The 26,578-nt window shown below is 39.2% G+C and overlaps 4 protein-coding genes across 4 annotated transcripts in view; 2 read left to right on the top strand and 2 right to left on the bottom strand.

Moving 5' to 3' along the window:
* Nucleotides 1-440: 440 nt before the first annotated feature.
* Nucleotides 441-8,484, bottom strand: LOC109465227. The gene is made up of 10 exons (XM_019762370.1): nt 8,185-8,484; nt 6,696-7,013; nt 6,056-6,331; nt 5,630-5,806; nt 4,916-4,990; nt 4,419-4,521; nt 3,625-4,038; nt 2,257-2,524; nt 1,776-1,925; nt 441-1,349 (listed from the first exon to the last, which is right to left on the bottom strand). The coding sequence occupies exons 1-10, from the start codon at nt 8,276-8,278 to the stop codon at nt 915-917; spliced, it is 2,310 nt and encodes a 769-aa protein (XP_019617929.1). The 5' UTR covers nt 8,279-8,484; the 3' UTR covers nt 441-914.
* A 425-nt stretch (nt 8,485-8,909) lies between these two features.
* Nucleotides 8,910-13,301, top strand: LOC109465436 (lysine-specific demethylase 8-like). Its single transcript, XM_019762707.1, has 7 exons — nt 8,910-9,298; nt 9,879-10,034; nt 10,413-10,532; nt 10,993-11,240; nt 11,431-11,676; nt 12,290-12,455; nt 12,886-13,301. Exons 1-7 carry the CDS (start codon nt 9,185-9,187, stop codon nt 13,012-13,014), a joined length of 1,179 nt encoding a protein of 392 aa, XP_019618266.1. The 5' UTR covers nt 8,910-9,184; the 3' UTR covers nt 13,015-13,301.
* A 28-nt stretch (nt 13,302-13,329) lies between these two features.
* Nucleotides 13,330-20,678, bottom strand: LOC109465435 (microspherule protein 1-like). The gene is made up of 13 exons (XM_019762705.1): nt 20,555-20,678; nt 18,843-19,000; nt 18,130-18,386; nt 17,869-17,907; nt 17,375-17,449; nt 17,152-17,261; nt 16,777-16,885; nt 16,205-16,343; nt 15,844-15,948; nt 15,318-15,410; nt 14,758-14,840; nt 14,187-14,402; nt 13,330-13,753 (listed from the first exon to the last, which is right to left on the bottom strand). Exons 2-13 carry the CDS (start codon nt 18,994-18,996, stop codon nt 13,670-13,672), a joined length of 1,464 nt encoding a protein of 487 aa, XP_019618264.1. The 5' UTR covers nt 18,997-19,000; nt 20,555-20,678; the 3' UTR covers nt 13,330-13,669.
* Nucleotides 20,679-23,145: 2,467 nt separating this feature from the next.
* The window catches only part of LOC109465225 (serine/threonine-protein phosphatase 6 regulatory ankyrin repeat subunit B-like), an 11,223-nt gene continuing 7,790 nt past the window's right edge, over nt 23,146-26,578 (top strand). Inside the window, exons 1-5 of the mRNA XM_019762369.1 lie at nt 23,146-23,225; nt 23,931-24,021; nt 25,510-25,605; nt 25,991-26,086; nt 26,357-26,458. Coding sequence (XP_019617928.1) covers nt 23,176-23,225; nt 23,931-24,021; nt 25,510-25,605; nt 25,991-26,086; nt 26,357-26,458 — 435 coding nt within the window. The 5' untranslated portion in view covers nt 23,146-23,175. The remainder of the gene's footprint in view (nt 23,226-23,930; nt 24,022-25,509; nt 25,606-25,990; nt 26,087-26,356; nt 26,459-26,578) is intronic.

Here is a 26,578-nt window from a genome sequence, read left to right as displayed (position 1 = left end):
AATAGGTGATAATGCTTGATTGTATTGTGTAGCTCACAAACTTGGTTTGGTTATAGTCTAACTCTAAGGTCCAAGTATAAAAAGATGACAAACATATCTACATTATCAACATGTGTGGTATAACACATTTATCAGTTAGCTTATACCACCTAGATATGATGAGTAGGAGTGAATAGGAGACTAATGTATAAGTATAATGGGTATGTATGTAACAAGGCGGTAGTATTTATAACAGGTGACAGGTTTGTGATAACCAATATTTCAACTACATTCTATACTCGAAAAGAGGATAATTTTTACCTGTTGCAAGTATATACCTGTGCAAATATCCATAGAAGTGAATGAGCCGCATTATTATTATAGAAAATATTATGTTATTATGCATTTTCTGTATCATCTGGGAATGTTACATAAAAATGTACTTCTCCAATTTTTGTGTAGGTGGTAGGCAAATATAGTCATGCTTATTTCTGCTTTCACAATTGATTTGCTTGTACTAATGTAGTGTGATGAAAAGATATTACAAATGCATGAGTAAATGTGTTAGAAAATGCTACAAGCAAACAATGCCAATATGTATATTTCTGAAGAAATGTCGGTTGTTGCCAACTTTGGGACTAGCTTTTTTCTCAGATCCAAATTGTGAAATGATTGATTGTAATATCTTGGTCTCTTCGTCATTTGATAAATCAATGGATCTAAAACCAACATCTCTCATGGACTAAACGCACTTGTAGATAGAGCAAGTTACTCTGCATCAAAAGTAAAGGTCAATATTAACAATGAAAAAGTGTCTTCTGTGTTTTTCTTGGTTAGAACATTATAAGGGTATATCATTACATGCTTTTCTCATGCCAGATATCCAAATACTGTACACATGTTATTATATACTGATTGACATTAGGATATTAAGATTACATCTTGGAAATCTCTAATAGTTCATCTGCAGTCTCCTGTTCTCTTGCAAAGCGAACGCCAGTGTCTCCTCTCTTACCAGTTGCTTTGGTGAGTTCTTTGGTCACACACATCCCAGCCGCACCGAACGCAGCTCCCACAACTGCACCTCCGATCACGTCCGCCAGGTGATGCTGGTGATCGGCCACCCTACTGCCCAGAACGTACAGACCTCCCAAGACTAACCCGATTTGCACCGCCACCCTCGGTAAAACCCAGCTCTTGTTCCGGACACGATGTTGCAGGTATAACACGACGTAAGCGGCCAGGCAGCCGGCTATTCCGGCATGTCCGGATGGAAAGGACGACCGGGCCTCTCTGATGACGTCGGCATCACCTGTGCACACGTCTTCTGTGACGTAGGTACCAGGTGTGCAGGTGAACGTGACGTTGACCTGCGGAAAAGTTGAAAAAAAGATTTACCAGAATCTTAACTTTTCTTCTAATATTTGGAATCACTGTATTGCCTTTCGGATGAATTGTAGTTCACTGCATACCATAGGTATGGATGAAATATATATTTTTCTCTCTCATGTAGACATGTTTCTCCTCTTACAGTCATTCCATTTAATAGATTCAATTTCTTCATTCAAATTTTGATTTTGGGACTAATTTTTTTCATTTAGATTCTAATCTTCGGGCCAAATGTACTAACATAATAGTACGGAGGTAGAAAAATACCCCCGGACGTTTTTTTTTAAAAACAGACCTTTAAAATGGTTTTATTTTGGAATTATATACCAATTATTTATGTCTTCCATACCATAACATAGTAACACAAACGAACAACAGTTGACACGAATACTCGCAGTCTGCGTTACCTTACACACTGCCAGGAAGTGCGGACGAAGCACCCCCATGGACAACTTCGCGCCGTACACTGCCGAGCCTGCCGCTGCCATGATAAACAGCAGCATCCCAGCACAGATCAAACTGTTCACAAAAATTGCAGGTGGCTTCAGACCCCTAGTCTGTAAAAAGCAATTGAAAAGATATAGTCAAATAGAATAATGTTGGTGATAAAGGAAACGTTTTGGATTGGATTTGATTGTATAGCATTACGGTAGTTTGCGTAGCATTTATTCAACATATATAGGCATTAGTTTTTGTAGCTGTCAAAACGTCCTTGGACAGCCCCATCATCCCTTGTAGTACATTGAAGGTTAAAAAAAAAAACAATAACAGAAAAAGCACCATTTCCCAATTCCCAGCTACTCATCATACGAGGACTACTGTATGAAGAAACGTTTAACACATTGATATTAATATTGATATTAAACCTTAGCAAGGACTTGATCGTACCTTTGCAAAGACACCTTCGGCGAGACCGACGAGAACAGCGCCGCCTAGCGCCACGCCCACCATTGCACCCAGCGAGACTGTGTCCCCGGCATACGGGAGGGAAATGCTCTCATCCCCGCAGAAGAAGCCCTGTCGCCTCGGCTCCAAAACGCCCAGGATCCCGAGGGCTAGCGGGATGGACACCAGGACGTAGCAAACGACGCAGGACACCACTATGGCGGTACACTTTGCCGAACAGCCTGCCATGATTCCAAACAATCTGTTGGGAAAGCGACGTCGTCAAATCTCAACGTTCTATCAAGTGTTGAACAGCAGGTGTCGTTGTAGGTGGTTCTTTGTCGGTTAATACGTACATAACTAGTCCTAGGAGTCCGTCGGGTTAACGTTGAACACAAGAAGAGCACGGGTGTCTGTACAGTGTAAGAGTACGATACTACTGACTGTTGAAAAACTGCCTATGAACTTTAACCCTCGTTATTGTTTACACTCCAATGGTTCAGTCACGAAGACTACGAAGACTCACTCTGTTTATTTGGTCTGGTGGTATCGCCCTGGACCAGTACGGTAAACTGACCTAATTTGACCAGCCCCTCGTATGTGTATTTCAGCTTAATTCCTCGATATTGTCTAAGATTGTAGTCCTTATACAATATTTCAGGTCACCTTGTTCTGCTCTGTCCACCCAAGAAATGTTTCCGGTAAGATCCACGCCCGACTGGTCATTTCCGACTAACCATTGTCATATTTGGGTATGGTCTGTAAAACGCTCAGTAATTTCTGAGAATTGAGGGACGTGACTCGTGATGATAAGTGACAATGTATTTTTTCAAAGAAATATATACATGTGCCTGTCACGGGAGGCGAACAGCGGAAGTGTATAAAAGCCATGTAAGTCTTATATCCAGTACTGGTGGTCTAGTTTTGAAGAGTATAGGTGTGCATTAAATTTCTGAATTCGTAAGGGGTGTAACATCCAAGGCCTGGGGCTAAAAAAAAGCGCAAACGACATCAAGTATAGATAAATGACAGCTCAGCCATTCAAACTTCCATATCCAGAAGAAACAACGATACAGCCCTGTAATAATATTGTATCATCTATATGAAATAGCATATACATGTAGTGTTAGTCTTGATACATACAACTTATAAGCATTACTGTAGACGTTAAGGTAGATTATCTTGATTCGTAGTACTGTACCTCTGAAGACCTTGCCATACATTGTACCTGTTACAACTGTTGTACAATAAAGTTTTCCACATTGTTGTTGTGAAATGAAGTAAGCATGTAGGTAAAAGCGTTTCAAAGCAATGATTTCCCAAGTTCGTGCACAGTTTTTATGGAAAGACCTGATGTTCATATCAGTTGTTCAGCCATACAGATCATTGTCCACGTAACGACTGTTAGAGTCCATGGCTCCTCCTCCATCAGTGACGTCATCAGACCTGACGTACAAAACGTTGTCCACCATGCCTTCTTCGCTCTTGTTCTTCGCTTTCTTGACAGGTTTGCTGTAGAGCTGGTCCAGGTTGTTGTTCTTTGTTTCTGTTGTCACTGCGCCTTTTCTGTCCATTTCGTCGATAGAGGAGTACTCGGGAATGGTGGAATAGTGTGGTTCGGCGTTTGTAGGAGCCCTTGTGTGATCGGTAGTGTTGGGGAGGTACTGGGCTCCAGTGTGCGTTAGAACCACATCACTGGTAATGACAGGCTCATAATAGGTGCTGGTGTCCATATTTGTCCTCCCATGGGAGGAAGCTGGGGTCTCTTGAGCCAAGCCTGCATTTCTAGATAAGAAAGGAGCAAAAGAAAAGAAGTATAATGTAATACAACAGACAGAGGAAATATTGCCCTGATTTCAACTCATCTGTACAATGCGCGAGCACAAGTGCTTTTTAATAAGAGCTCCGCTATAGATACTAGTAGAGTAGATATCAGTTTGATATGTTGTACCTCAGAAGAACTTGCCATACATTGTACCTGTGACAACTGTTGTGCAATAAAGTTTGATTGATTGATATATAACCGAAGGAACCACCCTAGAGATTCATAGATGAATAAACAAATATCGGTTTCATGTAAATTATCGACATAGAATTAACGCATCGTTTGGACTACTACATACACACTATACTGTTACCTATTGAAACTAAAATGAAACTAGTACCTTTTTCTGACATGGAAGAAAGCGGCAACTGCAACGATCACGATAAAAACCACACCCGCGACTAGACCTCCGACAATGGGGATGATATTTGTGGACATGTCACCTGCAAAATGTGTTAAAACAAATTTAATGTCATGATCTTACTAATAGCTTTCTAATCATCGTTGCCTATAGGACACATGTATGATTTTACATATAGAATAGAAAAACTTGATGACAATCAGTAGATTAGTTTCAGCCCCTAGTTACTTGCAGGAATGTTCAAGTGCATGCATCTGTCACAGCAGGTACGTATTTGCTACGACTTTACATTTTCTCTATGGCGGTGGTCACATTTCCGTATAGAAGCAAGCAGGCATATCCATAGCCAACCCCTATGAAAGAAAGTCTCCATAAAATGTTACAAGCGTCTGCTCCTAGATTGTGCCTTGCATGCAAAGTGAACAGAAATCGTTATGTGGCAAAGTTAACAAATAAGCTACAGGTATAGCTCATACCTGAGCGGTCGCCAACGTGAGGGTCTGAGTCCGTTGTTGAGCCGACTGATGTCTCCATGATGGCTGTCGTTGGTTCTTGAAAGGAAAAAAATAATAATTGGTCGATATCTAAAGTGGACGACCAGTTGCACTATTCAAATTTGTTAGCAACTACCTTGACGTTTGTATATAACAGCCATATAACGTGACATATTTATTCTTGTTTCCCTCTCTCTTTCCTTGTAAACTAACTATAGCTGAGTATGTTTGTTATCCGTACCGTTTCTTAAAAGCACCCAGAAAGGTACAGCTACGGGTGCGATTGACCTACTACTTTCAAGACATCTTTATCATTCTAGATCTATAGCTCTGCAGATGAAAATAACCAGCCAGTCTTTATCAATAAGTGTGCTCTAACAAGTGAGTTATATCTCAGCCATCATTCCAGGTGTTACTAACAAGAAAACATATATCTCAGACAAAATGTTAAAACTTTGATTGAGTTAGCCTCCGTAGCAGGCTTATAGAACTGGGGGTTTGGTGGTCTTCGGCTGTTTTATGATTAGCCCAGTTCTAACGGGGGTAATTCAACCTGGCCGGCTATGTTGTCAGAAATCAGAAAATAGCACATAAAAGCCCCCAAAGAAGAAGATGAAGACCCCCCAAACCCCCAGTTTCTGGCATGCTATGGAAGCTAGATTGAATTGTATTTTGAATAGGGGGCACCGTACAAACCTGGACAGAAAGGGCCTGAAGAGTTGAAACTGCCGTTTTGAAGACACTGTAGGGTTACTGTGACGCCAGTCCAACAGTTCACTTCTGCTGTATGTCCAACTGTCACATTAGCTCCGTCAGAAGGACGTACAGAGATCACGCCTGGAGTCACGGGCACGGGGCCACAGTCGGTGATAGCTGAAACAAACAGTTGAATAAATTAAAATAATCTTCGCTCTATATATTAAAGTTGCAAATGCGAGCATTTAGCTGCTAAGCTAAGTACGCTTGTATGCAAAAAGCTTTCGCATGAAAATATGAATAAAAAAAGATTGTCATGGTTCGAATATATAAAAGATAAAAGCCTGCTTATTTTAGTAACTCGGGGATTTTCTGAATGTGAGTTCAAAAGCATCGCCGAATTGGGGCTGATACATTCGTACTTACTTTCATAAACTTCTATATACAGCCGATTGTCTCTTCGTCCACAAAACTGCGAGGGATTCCCTGCACATGGCCTATCACAGAGGCCCCCTGTTGCTCTTGTAGCGTCTGATGCTATCTGAGTTGCACACCAGCATTCCCGTCCAAAAAGTGCTGTGTATGGGAAGTTTCCAGCTCTGCAGCTCAGCTTACAGTTGTCTATGGTTATGTAGCTACCTGTCCACTGCAACTGTCTACCAGATACAGACGAGTACCAGAAGCACCCGATATATCCGGGAACTGTAGATATTCAGGAATATTAGAATGTGTAAGTTAATATCATAGCAGGTCATGCTACACCATGTCATATCATATATATCATATCATATATCATCGAATCATATCATGTCACAGGCTCCATGTCATGTCATATCATATATCATATCATATCATATCATATCATATCATATCATATCATATCATATGGCCAGGTTATGTATTGCTCGTGAAATGTAGGGGAAATAACAATGATTAACAACTTTTGGGGGCCATGAAGATGAGTTCGTATACATAGTTGTGAATCAAATAAAATTGAATACAAATTATCCACTTTACACGCACCTACTTTGGTTAAGATTACTTATGTAAAAAGAGAAGCCCATACCTGAACAGGAGACACGTAGATTTGGAGCCAAAACAAAGCCTTGGTGTGAAACCGAAAATACTTGAAATGTTCCTGGACTGATTAGTTCGGGAAATGTTGCACTGTCAAGTGCCACAAGCCTGTAGTTCCTTCCTCCAGGTGTGAACCCGACAACCCAACCATTAATCACATTATCTAACTCCAGGTAGTACAAGAAGTTGTTTGCTGTCTCACTCTCGTACACTGGTCTGTCTGCGATGGTCTGACTTGTTACCCTGTAGGTTGTCATCCGATAACTTTGATGGTCGTATTCCCCAGACAGTCGTACAACTGGGCATCCTAGAAATAAGGTAGAAAACACAGCGTGGAGAAGATGGCATTTTGGTCACGATTTGTACTCTAGTTCTGAAGTGTATCAAAATTTGATTTTTTTTTCGGTAAAGATACTAGTAATTAACGATATTGTTTATTCACATTGATTGGCAGCCATATGCATTGTTGGCTGAATTGCACAAGTGATTACATATTAAAAAACTTGATGACATGTATGTAACACTAATGGACATCCTAAGAAAGCCATCAAGCAAACATTAGATACCAGATATGAATGCACATAAAATGATCAACATAGTTTGGTAATGTTGCAACTGATACAATTACAAAATAAGAAACTGTGTTATTATTACGTGGTGCTTTCAGCTGAAGTCAGGTCAGAGATTATCTGGCAAAAAAAGACCATCAACCCAAGCTTAAAAAGACACATGTACAACTGGCTGAAATAAACTGAAACCCAATGCTGTAGCATTTCATATGTCTGCAAACGAAACGCCAATAAACGTAAACAGAAATGTGCACACGATTAGCAACTACTTGTTTATTTATTCTCATCACAGAGATGATCGTTACTGTCAAAATCTGAAAAAAAAAGAAATACATGTGTACAATGACGTGCCATTGTATCAGCTGTCCACAGATTGCGAAGGTACGAGCCAACACGGAAATGAAAGTACAAGTCATGTTTATTCAACGGAAACGCATGTGGCTAGTCTTGCAACGTAAGTTCTATTTTCTCCAATGCAGTTCCGTTTTGCTTGCAACTAAGTTAAATCTACGTGAGTCAGCGTTTCAGAGATAGGATCGACGACTCTGTACACATAGTACGTGTTTGTGAGCACGTATTTGTACACGTGCACCCACAGGAAATGTTAACTCAATAGGAGTCACGCTATTTAAACACTGCAACTGTGCGACCACAAGAATAGGTCAGAAAGTATCATCATAGGATGCGTTTGAAAATGTCATCGCCTTTTTTCTTGTCAACAGTTAATACTATTTTTCTTTTAAATCTTTCTGCAGCCATTTTCTTATAGAACCAATAATTAAGAAAAAATACAACTTCCTGGTGTACTTTTCTTCTCCGATTTCACCCCAATCATAAAGATTTTCAGTACGAGTAAGAATGCAGCATATGTTAGGAGATATTTAGGGTGTAGAAAATGTATGTACATACCAGTATAGGCCATGGTTCGTGGCAGCCCGCCTGTTACAAACAGCACTGCAAGGGTAAGAAAGCACAGACGGAAATACGGAAACGTTTCTCCCATTTTTAAACCGTATACAGAGTGACCGACGGTGAAAAAGCACGGCAGCACGTACACGTATTCCCGTGAAGTTACTCTCACGACACAAGCGTACAACGTAAGAAGACAAGTTCTGCCCGACTGTTGTGTGATATGCTCTGATTTAAAAGTGAAACTTCCTTGTCATAATGTCCAACCGAGAACAGGAAGCGAAACGCCTACGCAGTGCTCGGTGCGTATTAGTAGTAGGCGGGTGCGGTGGCAAACAAAAAAAGTAACATCCTTAGTTATTTTAGGAAATCAAAAAGTATTCAAAAGAAGTTGCAGAAATTTTTAAGTCGTAATGATGTTTTTAGCATCAGTATAACAAGATCCTAAAAAGAACGTTGTTTTGTGCTCTCTGACCTTTTACCACACTGTGCAAACGAACTTCAGAACTTTGGCAATGTTCCAACCTTCTACAAAAAGGGGGGGTGGTGGTGTAAAAATAAAATTTCCCTACAATTAAACGCGAAAACCTACCAGGAAAGATATCACTGAATACCGTAAAACTGGTTCTCAGTCGGAGATAGTTTGTGTTGTCATTGACATATGATCGAAACTTGTCGTGCAGTTCTATAGTGTGCCGTTTGAGGGCGCAACTGTTACCACTGGAACAACCTGTTAATCAGTTACAACTTTTCCAAGGGCCAAGTGTAGAGCTGTGTTTCTAGATCTGTTTTGCCTACTTGGACGTAAATGTGGCAAAAGTGTTTGGTTTTCACGAATTGCTCGGTCATTTGGAGTATATTGAGGAACAACTGAGACCAATATTTCTGTTTTAGTCATTTTTCTCAGTACAGAATTTGTTCGAGTGTAACTTCCGGGTGGCCGCGATCTCACGGTGTAACTTCCTCCTTCCCCGGCCACATTTGTAAACATAATCCAGACATGCTGCATGTGGTTACTGTTGTACTTTTGGTATGGTGTTTTGTGCCGTGCAAGACGAGGAATCCACCGGGACACTTGCAGCCACTTGGACGGCACCGACCCCCCTCAGGCCAGGTACGAAAGTTTGTAGCAAGCTGAGGGTAATGCAGTGTAAGCCCGAGTTAAGAGTCACCACGGCTAAGATAGTTTGCTGATACTGATTACCCTGCGTAATAAGCTACGCTAAAGCCTATATACATATGTATATTGTTTTGAGGTAACTTTATCTTGAAAGTTAGCAGTAGATATAACTGTTACATTCCATGTTCTAAGTCCGATATCCCATGTAGAGTTCAAGTGCAATGAATCTTAAACAGAAGATGTGTTAGATTGTTTAAAAAATTGTCCATTTTGTTGTTTGTCGTGATATATTCTATGCAACTTTATGACAGACAGACAAACTAAATACATATTTGCAACATTTGGCATATATATTTTTCTGCAATTAAGCAAAGGATTCTAGAGGAGACTTATGATATGTTGTCACTATGAGTTTAAGTGTTCATGCTTTGAAAATTGGCCAAAGCCCTGCAAGTTTAATATAACATCGTATTTCTAGATTGTTTGAGATTATTAAATGTGATAATACTTCCATAGACTGGCGTACACAGAAAAGGATCAGCTCAATTTTTATCATTTTCTCCCAATCAAAAAGATTGAATCGCTGGACACCTTGCCGTCCCCGGAGGACTTCTACCAGCGCTACGCTCTGCCGGGCAGACCGGTGGTGTTGTCGGGCGCGGCGCGACTGTCCCCCGCCTACCACAGATGGACGGATCGGTACCTCGGCCAGCGACACGCGAATGAAGAGGTAATTTTTAACTTCACATTTTCAACGTTTTTCTAAGGTTGGTTGACTGCATTTTGATATTGAATGAACAAAAATGATGCAAAGATAGTAATATTGCAGTTGATTTAGTTGATTGATTTTGATTTGTACACCAGCTCATTATGTACCTTTGTCATTTGTTCTTCTTCTTATTATTACTTTGTTTTATTGTTTCCTTTTATGTGTGAGGAGAGGGCTGAGATAAGTTTTATAACTTTTTGCCCAATCCTCGAAATATAAATGTAGAATAAAATAATATTGCAGTTACAAAATAAAGTTTAATCTGAATGTACACCATTAAAGTAACAGCATTTTGTTGACATCTGAAAATATTCAATTGTCTATTTACTACTATCGCAGGCAGAGGTTGATTCCTCTAAAAAGGAACGTGCCGACAGTTATAGGGAAGACATGCGTATGGATGAATTCTTGCAACAGTATAACCAATCCGAGATGTACATGCTCGATCGACTGCCAAAGGTGAGAATGAATTTTTCTGCATAGCTAAGCTGACACAATTTAGCACACTATACTCTCTACTTTGACAGCATTGAAATATAGAATACAAATGAATTTTATAAGTCTATTAAAGGAGGTGTTAAGAAGACTTTGGTTTTGCTTTCTAGATTCTTTTTGTTCTCCTTCATGCATTTTGATAGTCAACAAGCGTTTGGGAACTACCATTCTATTGGGCACAGCAGGTTGGGGCTGTAGTTAGTTTGGTTGGGGATGTAAAGGCAGCTAAGAAGAAGCCTCTGACATCATCCTCAGATGTGAAACTCCTGCATATAAAAGAACCCAGCACACTTAAGAGTAGGGGTGACAGGTGAGTTCTAGCAAAACCATATTGTACTATCACCATGTACAAATGTACTTGTAAAAGTATCACGCTTCACCTCAGTTGATGATGACTGCTTTGCCTTGAAATTCATACACCCAGGGTATGATGGAAGAGGTGTACCTCCCCCCGTGCCTGTCCTGCGGTGGTTTCACCCGGCACCTTCACGACATCAGAATCTGGATGTCCAGCGGAGGGACCAAGTCCACCTTCCACATGGACAACATGGAGAACATCATCTGTATGTACAGTGGGAGGAAAGACTGGCTACTGGTGGACAGCGAGGTGGGGAGACACACACTGCTGCACCACACGGATGGCACTGAAGACTTTTCAGTCGATGTCGATAGGTAAAAAGACTTCCCTTCTGTGTATTTCTTTATGAGGGCCTGCATGCCTCATTTTGTAAGGCAAAATCAGGCATTTTTAGTCGCCCTGATGCCCATTTTGTTCAATGGTTTCATTAGGTGTTATTTGTATCGCCATGTAGTCTGTTGAAGCAGGACTTCAACTTTAATCTCTTTTCTCACCGTATGTAAGGGTGGACATGTACAAATACCCAAGCCTGCGTACCATCCCATGGTGGTCAGCACGAATCGAGCGGGGAGACTGTCTCTACCTACCGCACCGCTGGCTGCATTTCGTACAGTCATATGGGAGGAACTTAGCGGTCAACATCTGGTGGACACCCATATCTTCATTTGACTACTCCGACTGTACTGCAAGAGACAGTCAAACACCTGTACGGCTTAGTGAACTGGAGTTAAAGCAAGGAGAGCAAATAAGGTACATGTAGTGATGATTTTCTTTGCAATTAGATATGTCTTTAGATAACTCAAATATATAAGGTGGATTTGTCAAATGCATGCGTTGTACTTGGGTGGCAAATGGTAACTGTCTGCCACCAAACCACCAAAAGATCTGCTGGGGGATTAACCTGAAACATATGCTGTTGAGGAACTGTTATCTCAGCACACATCTGATTACCTGGATGTCTAACATTTATCACTGTACATGCACTGTATTTTAAATCATCAGCATCATCAGGTCGGGCGAGTTGCCTGGACCAAGTCCCCTCTCTCTCTCCATGCCGCTCTGTATTTTTACACATACAGTACATACCTTGGTCAACCATCAGTGAGAGTGCATCAGAAGTTGGAAAAGTGACTGAAATCTTTGACAGCAAGCTCAAGTCAAGACATAGGTTAACCGGTTAGTTTCAAAGTGAAAAAGTAGGCTCCAACCTTGAGGTGTAGCCAAAAAAAGGACACTTTCGGGTTGAATTTGTGTCACAAAGTTCGTTTTACCCCTTTAAAAATGTATGGGACATGTAATTCAGCCTTCTGGCTGCGAAGTGTTCTTCGAATGAAACCAATATAAATTTGTTTCTTGTCTGCAGATATGTCATCAGAGTGTACCTTGAAGAATATGGTGGCAAACTGCCCAAAGACATGGTACAAGCCCAGGTTATCTATGATGAAGTGGTCATCACTGACTGGGTGTTTAAAGGCCTGGATACCAACAGGGATGGCTGGCTAACTGTGGAAGAAATAAACAACTTACCGGTCAGTCACCGTTACTCAAAATTGTTATGGACATTTAGGACTGAAGACATTTTTTTGTCCACAAATGAAACTAGGGAGAATTCTGAACATTTTATAAAGTCATTGTTTTTCTTTTTTTGTAAATCAAAAAAAATACAACACCATTTTCTATGAGGCAGTGGTAGACTCTTTTATGTTGAGTTCATCATGGAGCTAATATTGCAAATACCGGTATTCTGACTAAATAAGATACACACATGTAAGGCTGTACAGTGCTTCACTTCTTGTGAAGTGACACAGTGTACTGCAAATTGATTTGATTTTGCAGCACTTAAGTTTTGTGCACAGTGAAAATCAAAAGATTGTGGTGCCAAAGCATGTGTTTTTTTGGTTAAAAACAAAGCAAAAATGTCACAATCTACAGTATTAAACCCAGTTCTCTTATTTCCAGGTGGAGACCATTGAAGATTTGTTGCCTGATGTGTATTTAGAAGCAGTTCATACCTTTGGACGATGTGAGGCCTACAACAACACTGCAACTGGAGTCCACACCTTCACATGTGCCAGTTCATTCACATAGCCAGACTTATGTGCACATACAAACCATCGCCTTATACCACAAGTATAGAAAATATGGTGTGTTATGTAAGCTTCAAAAAGGTACTGTTTTTAAAAAGAGTTGCAATTTGAAAGTATTTATGTTTACTTAATATATATCTTAGCACTTCCCATATATGTTTCAAGGGATTTGGTGAAATTAAGTATTCAAAAAGTTTGGTTGGTGTACATTTCCATTGCATTGTAGATTTTCTATATATTGAATATTCTGCGTAAGTATTTATCTGAGAAAACTACATAAGTTGAAACAAATAAAAACTATGAATTCAATGTGGTCAAATATTAAATCTCTGCTTTATTTCCTTGAAAACAACACATTTCTATAAAGCAGAAAAAACAAAATACAAACTCAAACAATACTCAGAACAATGGACATTATGTATATGTATCATACAAACATAATTCTAGTAACTGACACAATTTGATACTTTTTACACAAATTCTTAGACTTTTCAAGGACTACATGGAGACACGCTTTTTCTGTTCTTTTTATCCTTACTAATGAAGATGTTTAATAGTAAAAATAGTATTTCACAAGAACGATTGTATACTACTATGTACATTTACAGGGAAGGCTATTTCCATCTATATACAACAACAGCTAATGTTGTGTTCTGTCACTGAGCCATTTTCGCTGCTTCTGCTCGGATCACGTTGATCAAGTCTTGGTTGATCAAGAAGATGAACCGCAAGCACGAAATCTGAAAGTAAAAACAACATTCACTGAAAATACCTCAACAGAAAAGTGTAACATAACAAGAGTCACAAACTACATTTAATTATATCTTAAATATATAGCAAGTCTTTCTGGAGTCATACTGAACTGTTAGCAAAGGAAAAATTGTGTAGTTTCATATTGTAACTTAACTGTGAATTGTACATGTGTTATCTTACAGTCTTTTGGCTTTTTTGGTGTCTATTCTAATTACTGATAACTGCTTTTAAATCTATCGTTATGATAACCACCTAAGAATAGATATCATAATCATGTACAATGCAAAAAAGACTTTGAATATTGTCATGGCATGGAGTAATACAGCATGATAAAGCCTTCCATTCATCTGTTCTATCTTACATCAGTGTGTAGAAATTGCCAATTAAGAAAGTAAATTTAAAATGAAAAGAAAACCATACCTCTACTACAGAGTTATTGTTGAGTTTCCATTTCTGCCCGTTGAGGACTGGTTTCCCGTCGATATAGATGGGCCGTTTCCCCTCGTTCATGATGAAGAAATCTCCGTTGTTCTTGAGTTTGATGACACCTTGTCTTCTGGAGATCTTCCAGGCAGGCCCCTCCAGGGACAGGTCCACATCTATGGTGTTGTCTTTTGTAGATCTTCCTAGTGTTATCTAGTGTAAAGGACATTAAGTACTATTAGGCATGAGGAAGTTGGTTTTATACTTGTGTGCCGGGCCACTTGTATAAGGATATTTGCCTTGTGCAACGAACATACAAGGAACTTTGTTTTATAGTACATGTACAGGACCATATATTATTTGCTCTGAGCAAAATCTAAGTAACATATATTGTAAGCTGAAGACTTGAAAAAAAGTTTGCAATATGGTAGCATTTTGCATGCGTTTTTGAAAATAGTAGAAAGACAAAAAGCATTCAAGATCAAGCCATACATGTGATTGAGACTGTAGTGGATCAAGAGGGCCACATATACAGAGATGTCTGAAAACTGTCTGGTATGATACTGACCTCTCGTGACCTCATGAGATAGCGTACCAATCTCCCTCTCAGGACAGCCAATGTCTGGTTGTCAAAGTCTGGTGGGCTGATGCCTGTAGGAGCAGAAAACAACAATGTACTAAAAAAGTAAAAGACTAGTACAAAGGAAACATTCCACCCAAATTTGCACAGTTTATTTTCATGGACATTGCTCTGCACAACTCACCCAACTAGTTCCACCACTGAGAACTTTTAAGCACTCCACTAGGTTCTCCACTAGCTCACATAACTTCACCGTCCAAATTCCTTGTTCGAAATCTTTTTACAGTGACAGTTTCTTTCCCCGTACGGCCAAGCTTTGGAATTCCCTCCATGACAAGTGTTTCCCACCAACCTACAATCTACAGGCTTTCAAATCAAACCTTCATCGCCATGTCTTGACATAGCCATGTTTCTCTCATATTTCTAGTTCAATGCTGAGAAGTGGTCGTATAGGCCTTGCATTGAACCACTCCATTAAAAAAAAAGTTTAAGTCATACTCATGGTCTTTCAAGACTGACTGAAAGAGAGAGAGAGAAAGACAGCTCACCTGTGACAGCATCTACTAACACCTGCCATTTGGGAATCTCCTGTTCTAAGAACCTGATTTCCCGCTTCTGTCTTCTGTCTGAGATCGCCAGCTCTGTGGAACAACAGTACAGACGGTCAAGCAAAAAGAAATAAAAATTCCTTCACCACTGAGGTGTCGCCAAAAAATTGACTAGTACTGACGCTGGATTTGGAAACTTTCTTTTTCCAGTCTGTGTCAACAGAAAACATGCAGGTACAAGATACTAGCATGACAGTTAATCTGAGTTGGTAAATTACATGCAAGATGAACTGTTCTTCAACTGAAGAAAATCGACTCACCAAAAGTTTTGACTGAATCTCACAGCCTTCATCAGGTATCTAACCCAAGTGCCATATACATGTGATTTTTGTTTTGCATGCGTGGCATAAATTTGGTCAAAAATTTCTGTGAGTCTCTTATTTGGTACAAAACAGATTGTATATGGCAATTTTCTAGGAAACTGCAAAATGATTAAGTATCAAAGTAAGAAGAAAAGAATTCCTACCATGTTCCAGAACTTCGTCTTTTGTTTCCTTGAGTTCCTCATCGTTGATCATGTCTTCAGCGTCAGAGAAGTTGAGGATGTGGTCTCCGCGTGGGAGGGGCTGAACTGGAAGAACAACATTCAAAGACATAAATTAAAATGTATCCCTAACTATTGCACCAAGCAACCTACTAGTCAATATTGGTACAGTAACAATTTAACATAGGATAGAGAGAAGAAAAAACAAAAAAGGCAGAATTGAGTAGGTAAAATGGACAAAAGTCAAGTAAATGTACACCTTAAAATGAACATTATGGAAGTTTTTAAACTAGATGTTCCACATCACAATAAGTAGCAACAGGCTCTCTGATTGGTCTGTTACCTGTTTGATCAGCCAATAGGTGGTACTGTTTCATTTGGAGCCAGTGTGTGTGAAGCACCTTGGGAGTTCTGCTGAGGTGGAACACATCTGGATGTTTCTGAAGGAGGTCTGCAAAGATGTCAACTGTGGGCTGACTGGTCTGGAGAAGAAAAAGTGAGATAACATGTGATACACCATATATTTCAACGCTGTGTGGATATGGGCTATAGGCATGAAGTAAACAATAGGTACCGGTAAATAAAATCAGCAGTATGTACTATACATGGCATGGAAACATATACTGAAGAAACATAATTTTTGCACCTTATACTTGAATGTTTGCCTCAAGTTTAAGGGAGAACAGAGAGCTCTGATTCTGAGTCCTGCTGTTCTCTGTAACAGCATGGTAACAGGAACCAAGAAGGGATTCAGAACTTCGATCCCCAGTAACTTAAAATATTTGATACCCTAACTAAGCAATGAAAGCAACAAAACTGTGAGAAACAAATTATACTCCAACCATATACACTGTACATGTATGTACATTGTATGTGGAACCAGGAATGATGGAGCAATAAAAATTGATAACTTACTGAGGTCACTTTAGCCAGGAGACTTTCCTCTTCTTTACTGTAGAGTGCCTTGGCATTGATGGCTGCTACTACATCTGGGTGGAGATTTCTCATGGCTTGGACTGCAAGTCTAACGAACAGTACGTCAAGTCATAAGTCAGTGTGAAAAAGACTAAACAACTTTGGCAGCTTCGCAGTTTCCATATCTAAATACATGTCTAAATCTATTCTAAGCAAAACAAGAAGAAATTTCTTAAAACTAGGAGTAAAAAGTAGTGCTGCAACATTGTATACTACAAAATTCAGTCTCTGTATAAATATCGTATCATGTCAGACATACTACAAGAGACAGAACCATGTTATTAGTATTACATTACTAGTATGTATATGACTTACTTGGATATGGTTGGGTCATACAGCAGTGCGTACCATCTCTCCTCTACTTCCTTCTGAGTAAAGTTACAGGAAAACTTCACCCCCAGGTGAACTGACTTCAGGTCACAGGTCTGAAACAACAAAAACACAATTTTTGAAAGCCTGGTAACAATGAGAGACAAAGCAGGTAATGGGACATTCTTTTCACCCCCAATCTACAAATGGTACAGCCCTGAGTCCTTACCTGTTGTACTGCATTGATGAGAAGTAGATCATCTTGTGGTTTCCATCTACCCAAGTCTTTAGTTACTGGGATTGGCTGTAAAAAAAAGAACCAACAAAATTAGACTCTGTTTACATGACCATCATCTCACAATTAAAAGCATCAGCATTTCTCAAAACCATTTATAAACCTACATGAAGCAAATGTTTTCTTACACCTGAAACTCTATGACACTCAATTTCAGGAACATAGTGTATATTGCATGTAATCTAAATACAGATAAATTATCTTATATTTGTCCAGAAAAATGGAGCTAGATTTCACAAAAAATGCAGATGGTCCAACAAAATGGAAGCAAACAATGTCTAGATTGTACAACTATACAGATTGGACAAATTGAGCCACAAACATCATTCACCCAAATGAAATGTTTATGAGTAAACAAGTTGCCCACATTGACATCATGAATATTGAAACCATACAAAACAAAAGAGAACAGTGTATGAAATGCTAACCTTAGGTTTCTTGGCCCTTTTCTGTGATGATTTTGAAACCTGTAAAATAAATAAAGAAAACTTGCTCATAAGTTTCATGAACAGCAGATGAAAGATAGTTGAAAGAAAACTACTACTAGTATTGCAATATATGAGTACTACCCGGTAGTCTTTTTAAGGAAATACGATGTACCAAATTATCATGGTCAGACGGCATTACCATATACAGTGCATTGCTGCCCTCTAGCAGGTATAATCGGTACTGCAAGGCATCGTACCCACCTTGACTTTCTTCTTCTCAGGCTGAACTGTAATGACATGTGAGTGTGGGGTTTGTGTTGCTGGTAATGTAGACGTTGTTGGGCGGGCTGGGACCTTGGTGGTCTTCACCAAGCTGCTCTCCACGAGTTCGTCGTCAAATTTCTTCCGTTTGATGGAGCGCGAGGAGCTGCGGCGTTTGGTGAGCTGGGAAGAGACGGGAGTTGACCTTGGGAGGGGCGGAGTCATCTTGGATGTACCTGGTGTAACAGGCGCGCTACCTGAAAAAACCGACATAATTTTGAATAGAACTGTACAGAAAGGGTTGTATAACTGCATGCTCTGAATGTTGATAGGTAAATCTTTACAGTGAGCCATACATTGTAATTTGTAGAACCTATTGAAGAACCAACAACACTTAATAAAAAGAATGAAGGTATTTATGACTCTGCTTTTTTTCTTCTTCTTCGGTTGGGTACCCGTACATGATTTGTTCTAAGTACTTTCAACTTTAGAGTTAAGAGTGTTGTGTAGAATGAAACCACTGCCATTTTCTGGTCCACATTTCCTTTTCAAAGAACTTCTGACATTCTAACTGATCAACCATGCATTTGTAACAAATTGTCCAAAGCGCAGAGAAGAAAAGAACAGAAAAACCACCATGTGGGTGAATACACTCTGTACTATACAAACCAATCAACCAACTGAACACGCCACAAAGAAATGTTTTTGCTTACCTGGAGTGGATAGTTTGGACAGGTCTGAGGACATGGAAATGGACAGACTCGTGCTGTCATTCAGGGAGCTACTCAGGCTCAGGGTGTCACCTGATTGGTCCAGATTGCTGGTGTGCTGGGATTGGCCTGGAGTCGACATCGAGTGATCCGACATTTTTCTACGGACAGAAGATGTACAAGAAATGTACAACTTAGTTTAGTCAACATTTGTAAGACCAACTACATATAATAAGATATTATTATGTACAGTCGAAAATTTCAAGATAACTACACATAAGAGATGCCACGATTAAGGGAGGACTATCATGTATGTAATATTCGCAGCTGAAGTAATAGAACAAGGTTTTGTGTACTACTAGGGGTTAAGAAGAAACCAGTAAACAGAACTGTTCAGGTTCCTTCAGTCTTCAAACACGAACGAAAATTATTTAGTCCATGGTACAAAAACAAACTGTGCCCAAAGCTATCTCCATTTAGTTTTTTTTTTCTTTATTAAAACATTTAGGAACAAAGTGGACAGGATGACGACACACTCAAGCCGGAGCTTATGTTCATGTCGCCATCTAACATTACAAAAATACAGAAGCATATGCAAAAACAGACATGCAAAGCTTAATAATAACAGAATAGAATAAATAAGGTTACAATGTATAAAGTACTCCAGGCAAAACTTACAAAATTGATAGGAAAGATTTACTCAAATCTTTTAGTTTCCTTTATAAATGATTGAACATAAAGTAAAAGTTTAAAGTTATTTGGATATGATAGTGATACAGAACCTCTAAGGAATAAATGAACTAAAACGTCATCAGAGAGATCATTGAGGTTTATGTCAAATCCTACCAACTTAGCTAAATTGCTAAAAAGGGAGGCACGATATTGTGTATATTTAGGGCAGTACAAAAAATAATGCTGGATACTTTCAATGGGATGGCCACAGGTACATGCAGGACTGGTTGCCAGACAACGTGTGTACAAATTTGAGTTTAAATTATAAGTGCCCAGACGAAGACGAGTGAGAAGAGCGCAAGTGTACCGAGGGCCTATGCTAAAATATGGAACAGGGGCAGGGCGCACAGATTTAATGATTTTCTTCTTAAAACAAGGGAGACTTAGCGAGCGGTCTGCCATGTTAAGGTTATTCCAATGATGCGTTGAGTAGGGAATGAAAGATTTTTTGAAACGGGTTGTAGTACTTTTTTTGGGCACTTGAAAATTATGTTTATTGCGAAGGTCATACGAAGAGGAATTTGAAACTGGGGGTGGTATTAGCTCACTTAAGTATTCTCGTGTATGACCGTTAATGATTTTGTAATATAAAACAAGAGACTGAATATGGCGGCGATCAGAGAGCTGTTCCCACCCTAGCTCAGTGAGGAGAGAATTGTAAGAAGTCCCCCTGATCGCACCAGCTACAGTTAAAGCACACTCATATTGGACACGTTCAATAAGTTTAGTTCAGTTTAGTTCAGTCGTTGCAGGTCTACACATCGTATGGGGATCAATTGAACTGGTAGCACTATAAGGATGGTCAAAATGAGCTCAAGATCATCTTTACCTGATATGTTTTGCTATAAACTGTCGATACCTAGGTATACATATAAATTCACGGAACAAAGCGCCCCCCTCCCCAGACTGAGGGAGCCAAAAACTTTACCCTATTTACCGCCAAAGAAACGCTTGGAGTGGCAGAAACCAGACTCGATACCTACCACAACCTTCTGTGTGTCCTTGGGTGGTGTCTGAAGTGTGTCTCCAAAGGTACAAAAACTGTCCAATTTTGTCCAAAAATCCTTGAAAATGCGTTTCAGACCGCCATGATGCTTTACCCAGGGTTCAGTGCGTACATTTGGACGATTTCATTATTGCTGCCAGAGGGTTCGAAACTTGAAGGATTATTTTTCACAAGAAAAGTCATCAAAACATATGATTTTCCCTCAGAAAAGTTATAAAATGTTCACGATTTGATAAAAATTTCATAAATGGAATATCTAGAACATCTGTTACATACTAAAGACCAGAGACTGCTAAACATTAAACGTCTCTAACTTCCCCCCTAAAAAAACGTTGCAACAGTCCGTGCCGGTGTAAAAGCAAAGATGTAACGTTTGGTGAGAGAAGTTTCTTACGAAGTTTTCCTAATTTCTGGCGAAGTTTTCCTCAAGTTCATCGCTGCCAACTGCAACCACGTGTCTACAGGTAAGTTTTCCCTCTATTTATGAGAAAGAGATAACATTATGCATTTTGGAACCGTGACAAATTCAGCATATAATTTTCGTTCTATAATTTTTCTAGTGCAGCAAGTCTCAAATCGACGACAACTCGGTGATTGGTTGTGAACATGTGATCATACTTTCCACACATAATTTACAGGATAGATGATATAACGTTATGTACAGATATAATATGGTTGGTATTCTAGATTTATGGATTTAGTACAACATAGTTAATCAGGGTTTGAAATCTGACTAGGCTGCATATGCAATAGTGCAGGTAAAATTGAGCTGTGCACGTATTTCTGATGTCTACTTGCACCCTACCTGAACCAGTCCACTGGTGTACTACTAGTAGGTGTAGGTTGATTTTCATTACCTGCATTGGCTGTCAATGTGTCCTAATGGCATGTTAGTGATTTTAGTGTTACCAAGAACATAATTTTTTATACACTGGCAGTGGCAGATAATGTCCTTGGTGTTAGTGTTACCAAGTAGCCTGGTATCCAGTCTGATCGTGATTGGGGGTATTGGGGTGTTTAGGCAGGTTGTGTCTTCGGGGCCTCTAAGACCTTCCCCCGCCAAGTGCAACAGACCGTCCCGGTAGGAGTGTTACGCTAATTAGAGACAGTATGCTCCGGGATTTGGTTTCCCCCAACAGGATACAACGTTCGTGGAGGGCTAATTAATCTCTCGTGAAATACACACCGGGACGCTAATGTGAGGCGGGCGGGCCAGAGCTCTTGCGGCCCCGACCACGAATCAGACTGGATACCAGGCTAGTTACCAAGGAGCTTTAAAAAAAAAGCTCTTTGGTGTTGCTTCCACTGACATTCTGAGTGGTGCAGGTAAAATTTGTCTGGTATTATATAAATTTTGAATGTCTGCTCCACCAATGCAGGTATGCAGAAAAAAAAAGTAGTACAGGTAGTATTTTGAGCCCTGTTAATGTGTAAAGATACGCTTTTTGCGCCCTAGATGTTGTCCCACAAAGCACGTCAATTATACTATTCAAAGTCACTGATACCATTGTTCCCAATGTTGCTATAACACTAAGTACATAAAACAACCCCATCAACTTGCCTCAACAGCCACGGGGGACTGAAAATAAACAAATACCCAGATGACCCCTTTTCAGTCACCCCCTATCAAGTTGCCACCAGATGGTACAGCCCAGAATGTTAGGTGCTTTATGGTTATGAATATTCATGAGGCAAACATGAATATTCATGAGATCTTATGTTGACAGTAACAGGTGCATGTCACCCCAAAACATCAGTCTGAAATCCAAACCAAAGGTTTAGTTTTTCACATACTTGAAAGACAAAAGGTATTTGTGGTATTGGTAGCAGCAATGAGCTCGACTAAGGTTTTCAGTATGTACTTTAACTGAGTTTTGTACCAAAAAGTGTTTTTGAAAATTTTCAAACAAAAGTTCTCTTGTCACTGTGGACACATGCAATTTTGTCATAAAAGATAATTATAGTAGTTTTGCCTTTTAGGTGTTCAGGCAGGCAGCCCTTTAGGGGAAAGTTGCAAGCCCATTTTTCAATAGGTTGAAAGCTCTAGGTGTTGTTGTAATATGATAATTTTGCATGTTATGACATGATAAATCCCCTTGATGTGAAAACAAGGCCTTGCTGTTATTTTCCATACTTCAGTGAAGAATCTATGAAATCTTTGAATGGTTGCATCAAAGTCAGCATACATACTAAGTACTAAGGGGAAAATCAGGGAAAATCAAGAAAAACATTGTATCATTGAATCAGTTTTGTTCAGTATTTTGATATGATAGGATGTAGGTGTGGGTCAATTTATACTTAAGTGGTTCACGTTTTACTTGTGAGGTAGTTAAGCATGGAATTAAGTCTCACAGGGTTACTAGCAATTACTAAGTAATAAGCATGGGCATTGCCTGTGTGCATGTGTGGTGGTGTCCCCTTACCCCGGTATGTGAGACCCATTCTTCCAGGCAGCTGAAGGGAAGAACACATGGGAATGGGGTAAAAATATGGCACAAATGTGTTGTCATTCTATAAGGACTTGGACAAGCATGTGTGGTGGACCTAGGACGTAAGAAATATCACCCAAATGGTGCGTAAGGTCGGGATAGGTCAAACATGGCTTCCATGGAGGAGAAAGCTGGGATGGAACCTGGAAGACAACAACTGTACGTGCAGATATTTCACATGTCACCTCCAACTTTATATACCAGAGGCTTCAGATTCCTGCACTGAAAATGTCTGGCAGGGACTCAGATCGCATGTTGGGTGTACAGATATACATGTACATGTTTGCATGTTGGGGGGCATTCAGAGCACATGGTAGTGTTTGTCTGTTGGTAGATATAAAAGGGATTTCCAGATTGATAATGATCTTTTGTGATGGCAGTGTGAGATAAACCGTAATCTGATGCTTATACTTACGTTCATAGATAATTGATCTAATTTTTATCAGTAAATGATGGTTAAGTTATAAATTGTTTGTAAAAATTTATGTTGAAAAGTTGATATATATGTTTATAGTTATGAAAGAAACAGTATCATTGGCTCTTAACGAGCAAAACATGAAACTTTTAGAGCAATTATTGAAATTCCTGTTTGACATGATTATAAATTAGAGATAAAACTGTGAATGTTATCAAATTGTCACTTCTTTGACATTGTAGTACATACCTTTTCTTTATTAATAGTGAATATGATGATGATTCTGGAAGAGAATTTTTTTATGATAGAAACAATTGCTAGTGTTACAAGGGGAATATTATTTGAAGTCAATACTGTACAGACCTAAGACTCTAACTAGAAGAGTGACATTGGGTATGTTAATTGCATTACTTTGGCCTAAGACGACTTTCACGTTCATGTTTCTTCAGGAATGCGAAGGAAGTGCCCACAACATGCCTCGGGACACAAGGCTGCTTCTTCCGACGCTCGCGACGTCAGCGAAACACTTCGCTATCAATGGTTAGAAACCTCTCAGTTGGCGATCATTACACTTGGAACCCTACTTAGATTACACGGCGCACCCATACTGACATTATAGTGTAACAGCTAGGGTCACTTGGACCAGACCGCTATAGCTTTGACATCTTAATAATAATATCATAGATGTATCATGTTGAGGAAAAGAAATTATGGGGTTTTGCAAGAGAGTCACAGTTGTAGTGATTTTGAGACATCAGAAGTTGGCCATGCTGTTCCAACTAAGGTGAGATTAGTTCCTAGAATGGCTGAAGCTTCTGTCAACATTCAATGATACCACAAAATCTGGGCTGGGATTTAAATGGGCTCAAAGGGGATATAATGGGGATAACTCTGTGTTGTAGATATGGTGATACCAAATTTAGTATTGTGTGATACTGAGTGTGTCATCTGTATATGACTTATATTTATTTCTTGCCATGTATTCAATGCAAACTTCTTTGCAGTAAACAGTCTGTTAGGGTTATGTGTATTCCTAGTTGCAGGAGTCATCTTTTTGCCTTAAATTATGGGCCTAGAAGATTATTGTATCATATCATAATTATGATTGTATGATACAAGATTGATATTACAATAATTGTAGTTCTCCCACTTGTAATCAATCAGTTATATACAGTGATAGTTTGATTGACACTAGTAGTGCTTTAAATAATTTATATTTCATGTTTCCCACTTGAATTAAAGTAAAGTTTTAATTTTTTTCCAACCGATATACAAGCACCATCTTGAAAAGAAATCATTGATAGGAATTAAGACCTAGTTGAATCATTTGTTGACAGGCTAAATAGATTACAATCATGTATCAAGATCATTCAGTCATGTGACCTGAGGCAATGTGTAGATATTAACCCCCCATAGGAGGAGGGACCAGTTGTCACCTGTCAATCAAACTGTGGGTGGGCGGAGCCAGCTGTTGCCGCTCTATGGGAGGTCCTGTTGGTGCACATGTTTTCTGTCAAAATACAAACATTACTGTGTACAATATGCCAGGGGGAAGGTGTACGATGCTGATTAATCCCTATCCAATTATACACCCCAAATATCATTGTCATTTTGGATAGTCTATCATTTGGGAAGTCAACAGCAGGGAGTACTTTATTATCAAACTTTGAAAGTATAAAGTACATGTATAATGTTTTAGGCTGACAAATAAAAATTAAAGGAGATTGATATTTGTAGATGTACTTTTTTCAAAAGAATTTTTCTGAAGATATCTCCATACAAGCAGACTACTCCAAAGATACATCATGAGTTTGTAGTTCACTCTAAAAGCAAGACCAAATCATCCAAATCATCAAAGTATGTTAATTTCATGACCATAATGTCTAGAAGTCAAATACAGTAACATTATCAATGATATTTTGTAGTTTGCAATGTAGGATATAGACTTTCAGAATTGTTGTTTAATACCTGTTCCCTGTACGATTGTAGAGCAATAAAGTCCATTCTTTTTTCTATCATTTTCATCAGGAACTGATTGAGGCTGCAGAGGAAGGGGAGGTGACAAGAATACAGAGACTGGTGAAGAGAGGCGCGGATGTGAATGTGGGAGATCCCGACAGACAAGTATTACTAGTCATGCCACATTACAGACTCCTACTAACCCCCTGACTGACCACTAAAGGAGTGAAGTGAAGAAGGGTGTGTTGAGAAATTTGAAACATTGTAGATTACAAGTGTTGCAATTTTGAAAATTAATGTATTTCATTTCTTTTAACAAGACTAAACAGTGACACTTGTCATTGAACTCTAACCCTTGTTATAACATTCATGCTCATAACAGTTGTGTCTTTCTATAAATCAAAATAAATTGCTATAAACAACTGGATGTAAAGATATCAACATTACATAACATTATACATTGTACTTTTAAGCCAGGTGTTAATTCAATACTAGTATATACTATGTATTTCCCTTGCAATTGTATGATTGCTGTATTTGTGGTGTGTAGGGTAACAGTGCCCTACACCAGGCTGTACTGAAGGGCCATGCAGATGTTGTACAACTGCTACTGAATGCAGGCAGCCAAATCAACTGCAAAAATCAGGTACGCTTTAAAATCAAGTACTACATGACGCTAAAAAAGGAAATTTGTCGTGCTTATGAATTATGTGGACATTGATTTGATACATGAGAAATTATAACTTACAATTGATTCTTTTGAATTCACTATTTCTATAGATTCCGTCTCAATAAGCTTATGCTTAATTCATCCTCATCATGTTTGACGTATATCCTGAAAGTGAAAGAACAACATGAAAAATGCAGTTTTGTTTGTAGTGATATGGAAAGTACATCTTTTCCAATCTCTTTATAGGATGGAGACACACCTCTACATTGTGCTGCATCCTCCAACATGCAAGGGATCCTAAAGCTCCTCGTAAACTACTCAGGGTGCAGTATCAATGCCAAGAACTATGTGAGCACATTCAAAACACTTTCTAGAACAAACTTTGACGTACATGAAAAAGTACGAACCCCACTAATAGCTAGCGTAGTAGTAGAAGTAGAAGTTTTTCCAGACAGTTGTTACCTGTCT

Source organism: Branchiostoma belcheri, unplaced genomic scaffold, assembly GCF_001625305.1.
Source record: "Branchiostoma belcheri isolate BF01 breed outbred unplaced genomic scaffold, Haploidv18h27 scaffold15, whole genome shotgun sequence".
In the NCBI taxonomy this organism is placed as follows: domain Eukaryota; kingdom Metazoa; phylum Chordata; class Leptocardii; order Amphioxiformes; family Branchiostomatidae; genus Branchiostoma; species Branchiostoma belcheri.
The sequence above is the reverse complement of the archived record's forward strand: the minus strand, read 5'-3'. Positions and strand labels throughout refer to the sequence as shown.

Bases quoted from the DNA above. Each gene is read 5' to 3' on its own strand.
- LOC109465227 (XM_019762370.1), bottom strand. From the start codon at position 8,278: ATGGGAGAAACGTTTCCGTATTTCCGTCTGTGCTTTCTTACCCTTGCA. The intron at 6,332-6,695 runs GTATGGGCTTCT...GAATATCTACAG, and splicing joins TCTACGTGTCTCCTGTTCAG to TTCCCGGATATATCGGGTGC. The intron at 4,522-4,915 runs GTATGAGCTATA...CACATTTTGCAG, and splicing joins TCACGTTGGCGACCGCTCAG to GTGACATGTCCACAAATATC.
- LOC109465436 (XM_019762707.1), top strand. From the start codon at position 9,185: ATGCTGCATGTGGTTACTGTTGTACTTTTGGTATGGTGTTTTGTGCCG. The intron at 10,035-10,412 runs GTAATTTTTAAC...CTACTATCGCAG, and splicing joins AGCGACACGCGAATGAAGAG to GCAGAGGTTGATTCCTCTAA. The intron at 11,677-12,289 runs GTACATGTAGTG...TCTTGTCTGCAG, and splicing joins AAGCAAGGAGAGCAAATAAG to ATATGTCATCAGAGTGTACC.
- LOC109465435 (XM_019762705.1), bottom strand. From the start codon at position 18,996: ATGTCGGATCACTCGATGTCGACTCCAGGCCAATCCCAGCACACCAGC. The intron at 16,886-17,151 runs GTAAGTCATATA...ACTGTTCGTTAG, and splicing joins TATGACCCAACCATATCCAA to ACTTGCAGTCCAAGCCATGA. The intron at 13,754-14,186 runs GTATGGTTTTCT...TTTTACTTTCAG, and splicing joins ACAATAACTCTGTAGTAGAG to ATTTCGTGCTTGCGGTTCAT.